Source organism: Tripterygium wilfordii, chromosome 23 (assembly GCF_013401445.1).
Source record: "Tripterygium wilfordii isolate XIE 37 chromosome 23, ASM1340144v1, whole genome shotgun sequence".
NCBI classification, from domain to species: Eukaryota; Viridiplantae; Streptophyta; class Magnoliopsida; order Celastrales; family Celastraceae; genus Tripterygium; species Tripterygium wilfordii.
Genome location: NC_052254.1, coordinates 4687221 through 4707191, shown reverse-complemented (window position 1 = coordinate 4707191; position 19971 = coordinate 4687221). Strand labels below are relative to the sequence as shown.

General features: G+C 36.6%; 2 protein-coding genes across 2 annotated transcripts in view; one reads left to right on the top strand and one right to left on the bottom strand.

Annotated features, from left to right (window-relative positions):
- LOC119993506 (receptor-like protein 13) overlaps positions 1-19971 on the top strand; it is a 51377-nt gene that overhangs the window by 19547 nt on the left and 11859 nt on the right. The window lies entirely within an intron of this gene.
- On the bottom strand, positions 2464-3883 carry LOC119993510 (DNA-directed RNA polymerase 3, chloroplastic-like). The gene is made up of 4 exons (XM_038840669.1): positions 3465-3883; positions 3197-3330; positions 3029-3102; positions 2464-2526 (listed from the first exon to the last, which is right to left on the bottom strand). Exons 1-4 carry the CDS (start codon positions 3582-3584, stop codon positions 2522-2524), a joined length of 333 nt encoding a protein of 110 aa, XP_038696597.1. The 5' UTR covers positions 3585-3883; the 3' UTR covers positions 2464-2521.

Sequence of the window (19971 nt, the reverse complement as noted above, 5' to 3'; positions counted from 1 at the left end):
GACTTTGCTCAAAACTGATTTCATATCCAGTATTTGAATATGTTTTCTTGACAAGTATTGACATGGATTTTAGAGGCCTATGTGATATTTATATTCAAGTACGACATTTTATGATGGAGTATGGGTCACAGAGATCAAGCAAGCCTCATAATAGAACATATAAACCGATTTAGATAAGGAAGTCCATCCCATTTATATGTCCAAAACATCATCGGACTTATTGGCCATAAATACAAGAAGTGCCCTAACCGTGTTTAAACGGAGCATCTAATTTCAGAGATGAACATGAGATCCAAAAGACACAGATATAAAATACTCATACAACAGACGTGGGGCTCACCAAAACAATGGAACAGTCCAATAAACTGAGGACAATCCTAGTCCTGCCGGATTAATACTATTTGAAAAAAAATATCAACAAAGGAGGCTTTAGTCACAAGACTCTGTGAATGAATAGTGACCTAAACAATACAAAGGGGACAAGTTGACTAAAGGAAATGGGTAATCATATGCCATACAAGTTAAGCGGATAATCAAATCATATGAGTCAAGCTAATATTCAAGTCATACAAATCAAACGGATGTCCAAATCATACTAGTCGAGCGGGTACAATGCATGTATTGGATAAGTGCCTATTCACTCACCTGGTTTGTGCAAATTCACTGATGCAGCTACCTCCCCGCATGACTGTGGATGTAAAATGGTGTCTCAAATTATTAAACAAACATTCATTGCCTCGTGCTGGACATTTCTTCCATGGCTTCAATGGAAATACTCTATTGTTCTCCGTAGTGAGTGTGTCAGTGGAGTTGGGAGTGCAAAAGCATGTCATGACAGTGCAAATTATGCTCAAAAAACTTTCTTCAATCCTCTTGATTCATACTGCCATAGCCATATAGCCAACGGGTGTCTTTGGATTTTTTTTTTTTAAAAAATGAAAATGTGTGTATTCAGAAACATGTGAATTTTTCATGGAATTTTCTAGTAATGGGATTTAAATGGGAAAATGTGGAGTGGAACTAGTCCCCACCAAAATTTTTACACTGATAAATTCAAAAGTTTTAAATTAAACAACTCAATTTTACTAATTAATTATTAAACAAATGGGTACTATAGAATAAATAAATAAATGGGTATGTCTACTCCAAAATGAGTTGCTCCTGGCTCGCTATGAACAAATGTCCTAAAATGAAGACCGAAACCGATCAATATTGTTGAAGACATAATGATGATGGGTGTTAGAGAATTTAAGAAATATTGAAATGATGGAGAGAAATTAGAGAGCTATGATAGATTGTAAAATTTGTGGTAAAAAATAGTATAGGTGAATGTCTACTCCAAAATGAGTTGCTCTTGGCTCGCTATGAACAAATGTCCTAAAATGAAGACCCAAACCGATCAATATTGTTGATGACATAATGATGATGGGTGTTAGAGAATTTAAGAAATATTGAAATGATGGAGAGAAATTAAAGAGTTATGATAGATTGTAAAATTTATGGTAAAAAATAGTATAGGTGAATGTAGGGGTGTACACCACGCTTTGAAACCCGGCCCAACCCAGTGTTTATCCGGCTGACCCGAAAATGTTTTTTTCGGACTGGGTCTAACCCGGACCAATAAGTTCTTAACAGGGCCAGGTCCTGGGTGTGATTTCTGGTAAAAAAATAAATATTAAAAATAAATGATAAATATATACTAGTTAGGGCTTCTATTTGTTGTTCTTCATCACTTTTATCGCCCTACCTGAAATCCTACTCTGGTGGGCTTCCCTCAACTCAAGGTGACATCGAATGTGCACCTCCTTTCCTGCGTTGTTGTCAATCTTTCTATTATGCATGTCAAGTCACCAAGTCTCGAGGGCAATTGCCTTGATTTGAGGAAGAAAGATTGTACGCCTCGTCAACATCTATATCTAAAAAATACTTGGCTTGTAAAGAAGACACATGAGCATCTATATTAATCCGTAGCATTAATATTTAAGACGTATTTCTTACACGACTAGAACTGCATTTGTGAGTTCAAGAAATTTTGGTCACGAATGATTTGGATGAAGCAAAAGTTGGTGTTAAGTTTCTGAGAAGGCACTCCAATTTTTCTTATGCCGTGATAATTGATTTTCTAATTAATGGGGCTCGGTTTTTATAAGAACAAGTTGTGTTATCAATTCCATTATCTAGATGTTGACAATTTGTATCCGAGTTATTTTCAAAGAGCTTTTGGTACATTTATAATTAAATTTCAATTATTATTTATCACTAATTTTTAAACTTTCGATTTTAGTGTTTTCTGTTCAACAGGGAAAAAAAGGAGAAGAAGATTCAAAAAAGCATTATCACTGATGCTTGCAAATAAGTTATTTTTTAACTACATTTGATTTTACAGCCACCCATTACATTCCCAAGGCAGACTTTGCTGAAAGAAATATGAAATTTATATCACTTCCAACTTCTATACCATACATACCCTCTCCATTTCTTAGGAGGCACCAGCATCGGCACATAAGGAATCAACATATGCTTAGCCTGCTTTAGAGGAAAGATATCAAACATAACTTCATTAGCAAAATGTCAAGACACAAAGAATATAATATTGATCTAAATATTTGGAACACAAACAACATTTTATCCATCTCACATCTTCAGCAGCACTTCCCTGCTCTAACAATTATCCGAGAATCAGGGAATAGCTACAGTACAAATCAATTCGCATCACAAATAAAAGATCAACTATTTTTGAATGAAAAATCACTTCACTTTACTCGAATAAGGACACCAGAAATAAAGGTAGCCTATGGCAAAGTCCTTTGAATTATTTGTTAAAGATAGGATACCTAAATGTTGTATTATAAGCTGAGGCAACTAAGAAACATTTTCATTGAAAATTGATTATTAATGGATAACTTTTTTGACAATTAGGTTCCAGGTGATTCCACAAAAAGTATCATAATTGAAACTACTTGAGCAACAAGTCAATGGTGCAATTTTATCATAAGGCAACTACATGGGAAAGAAAGAGATTCTTAACTCACAGATCTATCAAGCCCAGTAAGAATAAGGGGATCACATTCTATAACTCCATACTTCTTTGCCATTCCCTGCCTGCAAGGACAAAAAGATGATTCAGCAGACAGACGTGCAAGGTATTAAAAAGTAAGTAAGATATTTTCTTTCATGGAAAGAATATAAGTCTCACCCAGTATTCTTCCCCAAGGTTTTCAATTTGTGCCTAAATGCAGGTCGAACATCAGGTGGAGTATCTGCTGACTGATTAACTGGAGGTTGTACAAAAGCTGTGTCAATCAACAGTTCAATCGGACGGCTCCCGAGCTGCACAATTGCATTAGGCAGGGCCGAGGAGGGGAGTCGGAGGAAGATATTTTCATTATTGAGAACAAAAAAAAAATCTATAGAAATAAATGAAAAAATCCATTCCAAAAGGTAGAAATGCGGAAACTGCATACCTTAGCTTGTGTATCTCTACCCCAAGGTTTAGTTTCATCATTTTTCACTAGCTTTTGCACTTCAGTGAGTCTTTTCCTTTTGATTAAGCTTTTCACGCTTTTCACACGTTTCCTGACCATCTCCTTGTCCTTTTCCAGACCATCTTGAGAATTGATTATTGTATTCTTCTTTAGGTAATCCTTAGTTTTATCCAGGAAACTATGAATCCTAACCTGAGATAAGAAATTAAAAAGAGAGAAAAGTCTTTAGAAAAAAGAGACATTCTACACAGTCCCTAAAAGCAGCTGGCGCTAGTTGGCATATAACTTCACCTTCTTCAACACTTAATTCAGTACTGGTTCAGTAAAGTCAACTTCGACTACCGAACTTAAAATTGAGTTAGGCATTGCTTATTTTCACTTGCTTTGCCTATTTGCTAAGCCAAAACAGTGTTTTTTAAAAAAAAATAGGTAAAAATAAGCAATGAAGAATTCAACCATGGTAAGTAAAACTCATTGGGCATGTTTATAATTATTACTCGGTGCAAAGACGAGGAATTAGTACATCATTCAAGGTAGAATAGATGAGCATTCATCCCAAGAAAGAATCCACCCATCTAGTAGAGTACTATTTACTACAAACAAACAAAAAAAACAGACAGGTATACATACATTTATCACATCTGCATAATCAAGGAACTAATAGCAGAAGTTGGATTGAGACAAAATTCTATGTATTTTCCCAATTATGACAATCCCATAGATAAGACAATGGATGAATGGTACTAGGAAGGAATCTTAGAAATAGGTATCTTAAAAAATGAGACAACCTTAAAAAATAGCGTTGATTATGTGCAACAACTCATGTACCCATTAGGCCCATGGCTTAGTTGGTAGCATATGGTGCCTTTGGCCCTATGTTAAAGGGTGTGTGAGATCGGGGGGTCGAGTCTCACCATCAACAACCCGCCTGGGGAAAAGGAGAGGGGTTGGGGGTAGCGGCCCATGGGTCCGGCTTGGAGATGGGCTGTTACATTCCATGAAGTTCAGTCAATCTCTCTCCTATATAAAAAATATAGTGGTGTGGATATATTCCATTATTATGAAAATAAAAGCATAAACACACATGCTTTCAGTTTTTGTTTTCAATTTTTGTTTTCAGTTTTAAGTGTTCAACCAAACAAGTTTCAATTTTATGTTTTATGTTTTTGTTTTTTATTTTTGTTTTCAAAATTTATAGAAGTGATATCAAACACAACCTAAGAGATTCATTACTAATTACAATTTACAAAGGTGGGCATTAGTTGCAATTACAAACCTAGTAAATGTAAGAGCAAAAAATTGCCCTGGCCCAACAATTGTCAGGAGCCCATCAAGGGCCCAAACCGAAATTGGGCCAGACAATTTGGGTTGAAGACTCGTGTCTTTGACTGTCGAAGAGTCGGAATAATAATTGTTGAAGTCGAACAATCTAGCCATGACAGTATTATTTTCTTGGTTACAAAGTCCCATTGTTTTGGTTCCTGATCTTTTGACGTCTGTAAATCCTGCAGGACGTACTGCAGGGATCAACCAAATCAACCCACTTCTGACACAATAAGATATCCTCAACTTTCCTCCTGTCACGCAAGGGCATAATTGGGATAATTCTTTACACACAGAATTGTCTTACGTCTTGTCATAGGTAACACGTGGATAACTTGGCAACATGTCTCCAAGGATAACTTGGCTCGAGATCGAACAAAACACAAGAGGACACATGTCCCAATGACTACAAGATAAATAGCATAAATTAACCAAAGGCAAGGATCTTTTCCCCCCCCTCTCTCTTGAAAGCTCTCTCTTTCTATAGAACTATGCTCTACTGACTCTCGTCGACCTAAACTCTACGACAGAACCATCCTAAGAATTATCTTCATTGCTCACTTGAATTCTTTACTATTTGCTATTGCTTACTTCCATCTTCAATTAATTGTCATTGAAAGCCTTCGATCACCATACTAACTTCAGCGTTGGAGTGTCTTTGGTACGTACCCCATCGATGCTCAAATCTTACTTCGATCCTTCTATCTGATTTGCAGGTTGCTAGTGGCCCAATGATACAAATCTTTGATTGTATATTTTACCCTCGACAAAGCCCTAAAATATATAAACCAGTAAAAAAATTCAACTCAAACTCATACGCACATATAGATAAGCACCAACATAAGAAATGCATATTAAAACTCATAAAACAACTCTTTGAACCTACGTTTAGGTCACTTGTAAGGATTAACTAAAAACTTACCAATTTAGTTGTTATCAACATATATATATTCTTTGTCTTACAATTTAGGTCATGAATTGTTGGGCTAGATTTTAGCTACATTAGGAATTCGTTCGACGTTACAATTGAAGTATATGGCATTTTCGTTCACCAAAATATTTTCAAAATTTTTACAAAAATTATAAATAAATTTATTTTAATATTGTGAATATAATAATTATTTGGGTCATTTTGGTAAATTCATATAATTACGGGGAGGAAAAGGAGAACCTGGATGGCAAGACCAAGAAGTCTTGCCACTTGTTTGGTGCAACGGAATCAAAAGCGGTTCCACTAAGGCCATCGTTGTGCTGTTCCGCTACACCAAACAGTGTAGGGAACCGCTTGCAGCGGTTCCGCTGCAATATGAGAAGGCGGATCCGCCTAGTATTTTTTAATTATGGGGCCCACGTAATGATTATATTTTAAATTTTTATAATAATTAATGTGAGCCCCACAATTTTAATAATATATATACAGTTTTCTACTTAATATTATATATTTTGCTACTTAATAAAATTATTTTCAGTTTTGATATAAAAAATTTCTAATATACTCAATTTTTTTAATAATAATAATATTTATTAAATTAAATTTAATGATAAAATTATAAATTATTGATACAAAAACAATTTTAATAAAAATTATATTTATTAGATGAATTATTAAAATCATAAAATCTAATATTATAATACTTTAATTCAACAGTTTTTCTGCTAGCGTCAGTTTTTACTTCACCAAACACCTCACAACATATTTGACAGCTTAAAGCTCAGCTATTTTTTTTACAACTTTTCCGCTAACATTGAAAATAATCTTTTTGCACCACCAAACGGACCAGTGATCTTTGAATTAAGAGTCCTTGAATACCCAATTGACGAATTGGGATGGAGCGTACCCTGTCATCACTTCCAGAGACAAAATCAGTACTGCAAATCCTTCACCTGTAAGACTTGAGTTCTTGAGCTTCTGTTTCTCTCCCTTCTTTTTTTCTTTGTTTGGACTAGCGTCTTCAAGAGGTCTGGGGTTTAGGCTTGGGCATTCTTCAGCGTTATCGGCGTTCCCATCGCTGCCGTCATTCTTGCTCTATATCGACATTAATAACCCCAAGTGAGTGATTTTTAAGTTCGCATGGTATATAGGCTTCGTTAGAACTCTCTTACCTTGCATTCAATCGTATACACACCATATTCATTTGATTTAGTTTATGTTCTTCTTCCAGTATTTGTTGAGATTTGTTCGAGTTTTTGTTTATTGATGTTCTAGTATTTTTGTAGATCTGTTCGAGTATGTACTGATAGATGTTCGAGTGAGATATGTTCGAGTATATACCGATATATCTGTTCGAGTATTAGTTGAGATATGTTCGAGTATTTACCGATAGATGTTCGAGTTTTTGTTTATTGATGTTCGAGTATTTTTGTAGATATGTTCGAGTGAGATCTGTTCGGGTATTTACCGATATATCTGTTCGAGTATTTGTTGAGATCTGTTCGAGTATTTACCGATATATCTGTTCGAGTATTTATCGATATATCTGTTCGAGTTTTTATTTATTGATGTTCGAGTATTTGTTGACTTCACAGAATGATAAAGGAAATATTTGATAAAAATTGACATTAGGTGAAATAAACTCTAACGTGCCCATGTAAGGATTACATCGTTTATGTCATTCATTGCAGTTCCAACATGGGCTGCAAGGTCCAAAAGGGACTCTTGTAGCCGATAAGCATTTTGGCCTCGAGCGTGACCCCATGCATTGTCACGAATTCTGATCAATGCATCCCTCACAGAACGGAGCACGTCCGTGTAGGACTGGTTACGTTCATATTCGTTCTGAAGGTTGCTTTCGGCTTCCTTCAGTAGTTCTTTCAACCCTTCAATGGAGTTCTCAGGATTTTCTCTATATAACTCCTCAGATACAGTGAATATGTCGACGATAGGGTCTTGAGGCTCCTCGGTGTTCGTCGAAGTGGAACCTTTCTCTTGGACCCCTGTCTTCTTTGAAGAAAACGGGTCTTCAGTCTTTGCTCTCTTTGGAGGAATGGGGTCTTCCTCTTCATTTATTGCTCTCTTTGAAGAAGTTGGATGAGAAGAACTCATTTTAGATCGAGATGGGTGATCTTTGATTTAAGAGGATAAAGGATGACCTTAAACAGTTTCTTCCTATGTCCTATTTATAGTTGAAGGAACAACGTTCTAATAAGTGGGTAGTTATTTTAAAAGAACGTGGGGAAGCTAAAACGGTTACTACTCGAACTCTTCAAATTCTATGAATTAAATTTGAACCTAAATGATTCGAGTAATATGTGATATGTGTTCGAGTATTTTGTTACACATGTTCGAGTAATATGTGATATGTGTTCGAGTAAATTGTTACACATGTTCGAGTATCTTTCATATGTGTTCGAGTATTTTGTTACATATGTTCGAGTATTATTTGATATATGTTCGAGTTTTATGTGATATATGCTCGAGTATTATGGATGTGTGTTCGAGTAAATATTTCAACAGGTTAAATATTGCAACAGATATTAAATGAAACAAATAATGTAACGGAAATATAAATTTTATTTATAAAATTTTTTATTACAACCTAACTCCAGATGTTCAATTTTTCACTTATTTTATCTAAAACCTCGTTGATCAAAACAGATAGATCAAGGAGGGAGTCCTGGAGTTTATGGGTGTCCTGCTCCATAGCTCGCTTCTCAGCTAGCTCATGGAGCTGGGACAATGAACTCCCAGCAGATTGGAGAGCTTTAGTAAGCTCTGCAATCTTAGCTTCGTGATCTTCCAGGTCTTCATATGCCTCCTCCAGTTCCTTCCTCAAGGTGTTGACAGCAGTCCGAGAGGATGTCATATTATACAAAAAGGAGATTTCTCTTTTCGGTTGATGTATATCTTTCCCGTAGATAGTGCTATATATATAGGAATAATCCTAAGTATTAACTCCACTGTATTTAATGCTATATATATAGGAACATATCTTTTAATTCCTTGTGTTCTCCGTACTATACGAATGAGGCCCTAATGTTAGCTTATGCTGAAGCTATATACCCAGTAACTATTGAGGATCAACGCAAAGTTAGCGAGGACAACGTATTGCTCCCACCGGCGACTAGACGTCAAGGGGGGAGGCCAAGACAACGAAGGATCCCATCATCTGGTGAAACTATAGCAGTGAGGATATGTTCCCGGTGTCGACAGCGAGGTCATAATCGTCAAACATGCAAAGAGCCAATCGCATTGACTCCAACATCATAGATGTAACATGCATTGACTCCAACATCATAGATGTAACATGCATTGACTCCAACATCATTAATGTTATGATTTTTGATAAATTCATTAATCAGTTAACTGTATTACTCGAACAGAATCAATGTATTACTCCAACAGTTAAATGTTTTACTCGAATAGCCTGGACAATTACTCGAAATGGGCCATCATTTACTCGAATAGACTCAACAAATACTCGAACATGTGCCACCAATTACTCGAATAGAACCAAGAAATACGCTAAATGGTACACCTATATACTCGAATATACTCAACAAATGCTCGAACATGTGAATTACTCGATCATTTAATAGGTTACTCGAACATGTGAATATTATATTACTCGATCAAATAAGAAAAGTACTCGAACAAATATACATTATAGTATATTACTCGATGATAATAGGTAATTACTCGAACAAATGTACCTTGCATTACTCGAACCAATATTTGTATTACACTGAGTTATATACAATTTAATAGGATGAAAATAAATATTTACAAAAGTAAGTTAAAAATGTTGTCCGTATGACTCGATTGCGAATTTCCTCCTGTAAAACATCATGTCTGTCTGATTAATAAGTTGTATTGGCATTCCTGCACTCAATACCTCTATAAATTTTATTGTGAACATCCCACAATCTCCCCTGTAAAACATAAGATAGCATATATGTTACAAAAATATATAAACATTAACCACCATGAAAAATTTATCTAACACTGGAAACATTTACCCGGTCTCTTGCTGAGGAACAACTTGCAATCTATGAGCAGGCCATGGGGCGACTCCTGCATCAATCCCACCCAAACGAAGGATGTATGGCAACATAGTCCTCAACGGTTTCATATGATTATTGCAATCCTCCTTGCTGGTGATTGAAATTTTGGGATCATATACATTGATCCATTTGTTGCCAGCTTCAACCTCAATTGCAACCCAATGGATATTTCTCCAGTTCATGGGAAAGTAAATGTAATCTACACCATTCAATGGTATGGACCCTTCAGGGTTTTTTCCAGAAATATAGTGCTCAAAGACTTCATGTTTGTCCCATTCTCCAACATTATGAGGATCTTTAGTGAACTCATTAAAGTGAGATTCAACTGATACCTGTAAAATGTACTATATTATTTTTTCTCAAATACTCGAACATCCGACTAAACTACTCGAACATGTGAATTAAAATACTCGAACAACTGACTAAAAAACTCGAACATGTATCTTAAAAAACTCGAACATGTGAAATAAAATACTCGAACATATGAAATAAAAATACTCGAACATCCGACTAGAATACTCGAACATGTGAATTAAAATACTCGAACAACTGACTAAAAAACTCGATCATGTATCTTAAAAAACTCAAACATGTGAAATAAAATACTCGAACATATGAAATAAAAATACTCGAACATCCGACTAAACTACTCGAACATGTGAATTAAAATACTCGAACAACTGACTAAAAAACTCGATCATGTATCTTAAAAAACTCGAACATGTGAAATAAAATACTCGAACATCCGACTAAAATACTCGAACATATGAAATAAAATACTCGAACATCCGACTAAAATACTCGAACATGTGAACTAATATACTCGAACATCAAGTTCAACAACTCGAACATCTAACAAACATACTCGAACACACATATAAAATACTTACAGTGAATATAGTGTCCAGCAGCACAACCTTCTTCTTGAATATGGCAGGGTATTGCTTGATCCTCTTCATGAGGAGGTACATTGCGACGTCCATATGCTTCAAAATCAAAGATAACTATAAGTAACTATTACGAATAATTTTTTTTTTAAATATGGTTATATATATGTTACCTGGTCTGTCAACCAGTAATCGGGTGTCATTGCGTTGATAAACCAATTTTTGTATAACTTCTTTCCACCAACAACCAAATAAGATGTATCCTCAGCCCTGTTTCTTACCCATGCTTCCAATCCTTGTTTCCAAAGAGTCGAATACGACCTCTTTAAATTGATTGGCCAAGGACCATCAATATTTTGGTTGGTGCTTCTCTCTTGTGATTGACACTCTGTTCGCATTGGATTATATATATTTACACGTCTCGATGTGGAACCTCTTTTTCTTCCCCGTGTAAATGTGTACTTGGCTTTTGGAATCTCTTCAACTCCAATTGAACTTTTGTCTGTCATTGGCTGTTCAAACACTTGTTCTGTGAGATCCATCAATCCAGCAACTACGGCTGCATCCTCAACATCATCGGCATGTCTAACAGGGGAAACTGTCTTTCCCTCATTGTCCTCCTCCTCTTTATCCGCATCATGCGTTTCCTCCTGGTCCTCTTTTTTATCCTCATCATGCGTTCCCTCATCATTCTTTTCACCCTCATCATCCTTTCCCTCATCATCCTTTTCACCCTCATCATCCTTTCCCTCATCCTCATTCTCATCCTTTTCATCCTGATTTCCATCCTTATCCTCCTTTTTCTCCCAATTTCCTTTTAACACTGCCAGACCTTCGTAAATTGCCTTGGTAGTCTCAAAAAAACCAGTAATGCTTTCAACAATTTCTTTTTTCATGTCCAAAAGTTGACCACCATGCTCTCCCAACTTCTGCTCTATAGCATCGAACTTGGCCTTCAATATCAAATTCCCTCCAGCTTTATGTGCATGTGCATGCTCGATGTGATCATCCCTTCTCTTTGTTCTTTTCTCTTTTCTCATTTTTTCTTCAACATTAACATTATAATCCCTCCTTCTCTTAGTTCTTCTCTCTTTTCTCTGTTTCTCTTCTTCATCTTCTTCAGACTTATCTCTGCTTCTTTTAATTTCTCTTTTCTTAATTCTCTTCATAACCTCCCTAACATAATCCTTCTCCAGCTCAGCCTCCGTTGGCACTAGAGCATCATGAACCTCAATCTGAGAAGATTAAAACAAAGTGATGAGTGAAATTAGAACACCAAAATACAAATACTCGAACATCAACCTACAACTACTCGAACATGTTACTATAAATACTCAACTATAAAACTACAAATACTCGAACATAAGACTAAAACTACCCGAACAACAAATTTTATTAAACATTTTAACTTCACTGACCTTTATCAGTTCAAATACATCTGACACGATGTCATCTGAAGTAGGGGTTTGATTCCCTGAGTACTTGAGGATTCTGGGGTGTGTTTCACCACATTTGGTGGCATACCTCTGGGCTATAATGGGTACAATTTCATACGCCCAAATCTTCAAATAATCAAAAAAAATATTGGTAAACTATTATTACAATAAATAATAAACAGAACACAAATAGAATGATCTATTTTTTTTTTACCTGGAGTACTATTGGCATTCCATAAAGGCTGTATGTCTCCTTTGCCTTACCCTTACTCAAGTATTTTTCAGCCCTTCCAATCATGGCACATGCAAGAGAGGTAGCAGTACGTTCGTAGCAAACGCTTCCCCATGGATATTGGTTGAAGGCATCCAAATCATCCACAAGTTGGAGCCACTTAATATTAATGGCATTTCTTCTCTCTCTAGGCATCAATACAGACTCAACAAAATACACCAAAGCTAACTTCAAAGCATCATGAGCATTATCACATTTATCGAATGCCTCTTCCAGCTCAGCTCTGCTTACATTGGTCCCCTTCCCCTTACCCTTGCCCTTTCCACATTTTTCTTCAAAATAAAGGGATTTTAGCCTATTAACAGATGTATCAACCAGACTTGACACATCGGGCACAGATTCTGTACATAATAGTCCGGTGATAATCGTAAAATCTTCAATACCAAATGTGCACTTCTTTCCACCAATATTGAAATGCAATCTTTCTCCAAAATCACCCTGGGGAGAAACAATTTGACGTAGTAGAAGCTGGTGTATCAGTTGTGAAGAACAACTGATGTCATGTACATCCAGCATCATGCCAAAGCATGATTGCCTAAAAACCTCAAGTTGCTCCTCATTCAACTTCAATTTAATTGAAGTGGTAACAACTGATATGTTTGAAAAGGTGGTTACCCGGGCGGGGAAATGTTGCTCCTCACTTATCAGATAGTCTGCATGGGACAATTAATTAAAACACAAAATTAATAATACTCGAACAGCCAAACTAAAATACTCGAACAATAAATCATATATACTCGAATAGTCAAACTAAAATACTCGAACAGTAAATCATATTTACTCGAACAATCAAACTCAAATACTCGAACAACAAACCATATTTACCCGAACAATCAAACCAATATTTACTCGAACAATCAAACCATATTTACCCGAACAATCAAACCAATATTTACCCGAACAATCAAACCAATATTTACTCGAACAGTCAGTCAAATAAAAATACTCGAACAGTAAACCATATTTACTCGAACAGAACAGTCAAACCCAAATCCCCAAACAGGATAATCTATTTACCCGAACAGTCAACCCAGAAAACTCGAACATCAACCAGAAAACTCGAATAGTAAACCATATTTACTCGAACAGAACAGCCAAATACTCGAACAGTCAACCATATTTACTCGAACAGAACAGTCAAACCCAAATCCTCAAACAGGATAATCTATTTACCCGAACAGTCAACCCAGAAAACTCGAACATCAACCAGAAAACTCGAACAGTAAACCATATTTACTCGAACAGATCATTCAAATCCAAATATATAAACAGGATAATCTATTTACCCGAACAGTCAACCCAGAAAACTCGAACATCAACCAATAAAACTCGAACAGTAAACCAAATTTACTCGAACAGAACAGTCAAACCCAAATCCTCAAACAGGATAATCTATTTACCCGAACATCAAATCATAAAACTCGAACACCAACCTATCATACCCAAATCCACTAACAACATACTGGAAACCTAAACCCATAAACGCTAATGAAATATGGAAACCCTATAGCAGGAAAAACTAAAACCCTAAGCACCCACCACTGATAAAATCAAAAACACAAACCGTGATCACTGCTTACTGGAACGAAACACAAATACAACACTAAATAATACATAACATACCCATGCTGTACCAGGTCGAATGTGGCAGAAATCGTATATGACAGTGTATTCGAGAATGGAGACTATCGGAAATCGTCGAAAAAGAACGTTAAAGAAGAAAGAAGAAGGTGAAGGATGTCGCGGGAAGTGGAGGCCGGCCTTTGAACCAAAACTATGTCGTTCCAATGTGGAATAAGGGTATTTGGGACAATTCCTTTAAAAAAAGTGTTAGATTTCATGTTTTTAAAAAAGTGGGTTAGTTTTCAAAATTTGGTTTAAAAAAGTGTTACTTTTCCGAAAAACCCCTATTATTATAGGATTTCACCTTCATGAAGATGCCAAATCCTAAGGGGAAATAAGTTCAATGGTATGGATTTATAACTGATAAAATTATGGAATATGGAATAGTGGGTTTTGTCTGATGTTGTGTCTTCCCAGCACTTCTTTAGACACTATCTCATGATAGGTTCAAATGGCAGTAGCCTTGCTCAATTTTGTGAGTCTTTTTTGTCTTCCTAATGATATTTCTTGTTTTAGTTGTAGCCAGACCTGTTTTCGGTATGTTTTGTTTTAGCTTCAAATGATTTTTCTGAGTGGTAGTCAGATTCAAATTGTAATAACCTTCCTAATTTGTTTTCTGATTGATTTCTATTTCAAGTTACAGCAAAATTGGTTTCTAATGCGCTTTTTCAGGAGTATGTGCTTGCTTATGTTTTAATTGGCTTGACTTGCAGGATTCTTAGTTCTTGATAGATTTAATGTTAATGAGACCCAATTTGCAATGCACTTTTATATGGTTGAGTTCTTGGCAACTCATGCTTAGAAATTCTGATAAGAAGTTGGTTGTTGTTTTGAGTCATTGATTTGCAAGTTTTTCTGAGTTCAGGTTGGTTTGCCGTTACCCGTTAGTGCTTGGATTACCACTTAAGTGAAACAAAGTTGTGCAGAGATTAGTTTTCCTTTATAGGTTTTTGATGAATCACTGATTATTAGCTCTCAAATTTTGTTGCAAATTTGAAAATTTTTGTTTTTTTCATTTATTATTTTGCTCGATGGCAATTCTGTCGTTAATTTTCCATCGTAAATTCGATGGAAATTATGTAGCTAAAATTCGGTCATAATTTTTTTTTGTCGTAGATATTTTTTGCGGTGGAATGTCCTTACTTTATGATAGAAAATTCTTTCGCAAATTAAGTGTTTTTTGGTAATGAACAATCATCTTGAATGTAATATGTGTGGGTGTGAAAAGCGACGGTCATAAAGTTATCGGGCATGCTACTAAATTACTCATATTTTAACAAATAGATCATCTGTGAACTTTCAATACAGATTAAAAAAGACTCTAGATAGATTGTCATTTATTCATTTTAACTGATCATATTCCTTTTCATTGGCGATAAACCATCGCTTCAAATATCAATATAGATCCATGAATCAATCTTAGTGTAATAACCTCGAGTGGACGGGCCCAAGCCTCCAACCTTACAAGCTAGCTTTTGGGGTGTGGTTCTGTGATGCTCTGCTCTGCGCCGATTGAGGGGCGGGTGGTGGGGGTTACTGTTCTAGATGAAATCCCACATCGGCCAGGAAAGGTCATTGGGTGCAGAATATAACACGCTACAGACTTAAACCATTGTCCAATCTTTTCTGGTATGGGCCGGAAGGGGTTGGGAACTGCCAAGCTGGGCTTGGTATGGGCCAAGTCCAGTGGTTGGTGGGGAGATTGGGTCGTGGTGGGTCGGGCTGTTACAGTTGGTATCGAAGCCAACCTTGGTGTGTATGTGGGTTTCGTCCCCCGCGTCTATCCAGGGTGAGGTGCCCGTGTCTGGCTCGACCCACGGGGACGTGGGCTCCTAAGGGGGGGACTGTGATGCTCTGCTCTACACCGATTGAGGGGTGGGTAGTGGGGGTTACTGTTATGGATGAAATCCCACATCGGCCAAGGAAGGTCACTGGGTGCAGAATATAACACGCTGCAGACCTTAAACCATTGCCCAATCTTTTCTGGTATGGGCGGGAAGTGGTTGGGAACTGCCAGGTTAGGCTTGGTATGGGCCAAGTCCAGTGGTTGGTGGGGAGATTGGGTCATCGTGGGTCGGGCTGTTACAGTTGGTATCGAAGCCAACCTTGGTGTGTATGTGGGTTTCGTCCCCCGCGTCTATCTGGGGCGAGGTGCCCGTGTCTGGCTCGACCCATGGGGACGTGGGCTCCTAAGGGGGGTGGACTGTGATGCTCTGCTCTGCGCCGATTGAGGGGCGGGTAGTGGGGGTTACTGTTCTGGATGTAATCCCACATCGGCCAGGGAAGGTCACTGGGTGTAGAATATAACACGCTGCAGACCTTAAACCATTGCCCAATCTTTTCTGGTATGGGCCAGAAGTGGTTGGGAACTGCCAGGCTGGGCTTGGTATGGGCCAAGTCCAGTGGTTGGTGGGGAGATTGGGTCATGGTGGGTCGGGCTGTTACAGTTGGTATCGAAGCCAACCTTGGTGTGTATGTGGGTTTCGTCCCTCGCGTCTATCCGGGGCGAGGTGCCCGTGTCCGGCTCGACCCACGGGGACATGGGCTCCTAAGGGGGGTGGACTGTGATGCTCTACTCTGGGCTGATTGAGGGGCGGGTAGTGGGGGTTACTGTTCTGGATGTAATCTCACATCGGCCAGGGAAGGTCACTGGGTGCAGAATATAAGACGCTACAGACGTTAAACCACTGCCCAATCTTTTCTGGTATGGGTCGAAAGGGGTTGGGAACTGCCAGGCTGGGCTTGCTATGGGCCAAGTCCAGTGGTTGGTGGAGAGATTGGGTCGTGGTGGGTCAGGCCGTTACAGGTTCTCCTAAGGTTCATATCAACAATTATATGTTGTAACTTCAGTAGGTAACAATTATATGGTGAACACTGAAACATTTTGTTGTCAGAAGGGTTTCCTTCAAGATTCACTTGTCAGAAAAAAATTGTAGACAAATATTTGGATGAGTCATGCCCCATTGTTCTAGTTGATTCCGACGAGAACCAAATTGTTGCTTATTTGGACCAAACACCGCAATCAAAACCTCAAATTGTGGAATTTTCTTATGATTATGGTTCAAGTTTTGTAATGGGTACTATCGGATCAGGAGAATTCAATAATAGCCACCTGTTGATATTCCAGCCCTCCTTCTCCTTTCAAGACTTATTTGAAAGAGAATTCAATATTTCTGCGTCATGAATAGGTCGAATCATCTCGTGAATATCTTTGCTTCAGAACAAAACATTTACAATTAGACCCAATCAATTAGAATGTGTATTATCCATATAGGGGATCCTCCACTTGAGAAGATCCATCGTGATAGCTTGGCTCGGGGATTGGGGTTCACATTATTAAAAATTAACAATGTTGAATAGAGTTTGTATTGATTTTCTTGGATGGTTAATCAACGACAAAATGCTCCAAAATTATATAATTGTTGGGGGAATTATGACCATTTCAAAACAAAAAAGCAAGTACCAAACCAAGCAAGCGGGGCTGGTCCTTTTCGAGACAACCTATGCGTCAGGCCTAGTGGGCCAAAAATCCCAACCCAACCTGTTAAGGAATATTGGGCTAGGTCGGGCCGTTTATGACTAACAGGCCTTCCATGCCTTTGACACCTCTAAATGCAAATATGATTGACAGCAATTAGAATGTACTAACAAATATGATAAAACGAAGCAACACGACACATTGTCAAAGGTTGGTAAAATACTAGCACTTTGGACCCGAACGAGAGTCCCACCCCCATATCCATAATAGACCAGTTGACGTACAGTCTTAATTATGACAATCAAGTCATTTTAACAAACACGACAGGTTGACAAAGTCAATGCTTTGAATAAACAAGTCGTTACATGCTAAACAAAAGAATACCAAGAAAATAATGTATGGCTTGTAAAGAAGACACATGTGCCTCTTCAACATTTATATTAATCAACATCATTAATATCTAAGACATATTTCTTACATGACTTTAGAAGTCAAGAACTGAATTTGTGAGTTCAAGAAATTTTTTGCCATGAATGATTTGGATGAAACAAAAGTTGGTGTCAAGTTTCTGAGAAGGCACTCCAATTTTTCTTATGCCATGATAATTGGTTTTCTTATATTTGGTGCTTTGTTTGTGTATGACTCATTTGTCTTACCAACTCCGTTATCCAGACATTGACAACTTGTATATGATTTATCTTTATAGAGCTTTTGGTACATTTATACTTAAATTTCAATATAACTTATCAATCACCAATTTTAACCTTTTTTTTTTTTAGTGTTATTTTTTGTACTTTCAAATGTATAATTAATAAATAACTCAAAAACAAATAAAATCATGCATCTGCACCTAGTAAAAAAAAAACCGCGGTAACCGTGAAAGCAGTTGGGAGCTACTTATGCTTTAACACACCATTGACAGTATAAAATATTTTATTTTGAATATTGTAAATGTTAAGCTATAACTCAAGATAATTTTAAACTAAACATGTCAGATAAAGGTAGTTTCTTTTGCCGTGATAATTGATTTTGTAGCCAATCATTTTTTATTTATATTTACATTCTCCACAATTATTTATACCTATAATTATGACCAAGTCAAATTTGTGGAATACATACAGCAAATCTGGAGAATGCAAATATGAGTGACAACAATTAGAATGTCCAACAAATAATATGACAAAACCAAACAACACGACACATTGATAAAGGTTGGAAAATGACTAGAACTTTGAACCCAAAGAAAAGTCATTTTAAGTAACACGGCATGTTGACAAAGTCGTTGGTTGCTAAACAAAGGAAGACCAAGAAGAAAATGCATGGCTTGTAAAGAAGATCCATGTGCCTTTCAACATCTATATTTATCCACAACATTGATGGAGCAACTAATTTTCAATATATTATGGGCAATAGCCTAAGACCTATCTCTTTCATTCATTACTTTAAAAGTTAATAACTACATTTGTGGAGATAGATCATTTCCATTAATCCATGTGTGAACCAAGAAAAAAAAACATCAAATTAAAATAAATAAAGAGAAAATACTTCCAAAGCCTGAACTATAAGTTTAAGAATTTCAATGTCATTCTGGACGTCACACTCGAACCCAGTGTGGAAAATTGAGTAAAGTCAGTATGGAAAATTTTGTAACCCAGTATGGAAAATTAATTTCAAAAGAATCACAATTTAGGATATTTTGCTTTGGATGCCATATATGTTAATTATAAATTCGAATAAAGGAGTGTTGGATGTTAAATGAGTCATACATTTGTATTTGTAATCAACATTTATTTCACTTGTCACATAAAATTGGAGGTAAAATTGGGGTCTTAGTTTGGATGGATGTAGCATTACTCTTATAATTCAACACAATATATTAGGTGAGGGTAGTTATTTTTGCCATGAGGATTGATTTTGTAGTTTCTTCAAATTTACGTTCCTCACAATTATTTGTACCAATAATAAATGTGACCAAGCCAAATTTGTGGAATACATACAATAAATCTGGAGCACGCAAATATGATCGACACCCATTAGAATATCTAACAAATAATATCAAAGGGATAAAGAGGGGGTAATGGGTTAGAAGGGCTTTCATCAAAGGATTAAAGAATATGAGTAAGAGTAAAAGATTTCTCACTTGTTGGGCTTTCAGAGAGTTTTTTTTATAGAGTTTTTGGTACATTTATACTTAAATTTCAATTATTACTTATCAATCACTAATTTTAAACTTTTGATTTTTAGTACTGTTTTAGTACTTTCAAATGTATACTTAATAAATAACTCAAAAATAATTTTGAGGCCCCTAGTTGCCTTTGCACACCTTAACATAAAATCATACATCTGCACCTAGTAAAAAAAAACCGCGGTAGGCATGAAAGCATCTATGAGCTGCTTATGCTTTAACACACCATTGACACTATAAAATATTTTATTTTGAATACCA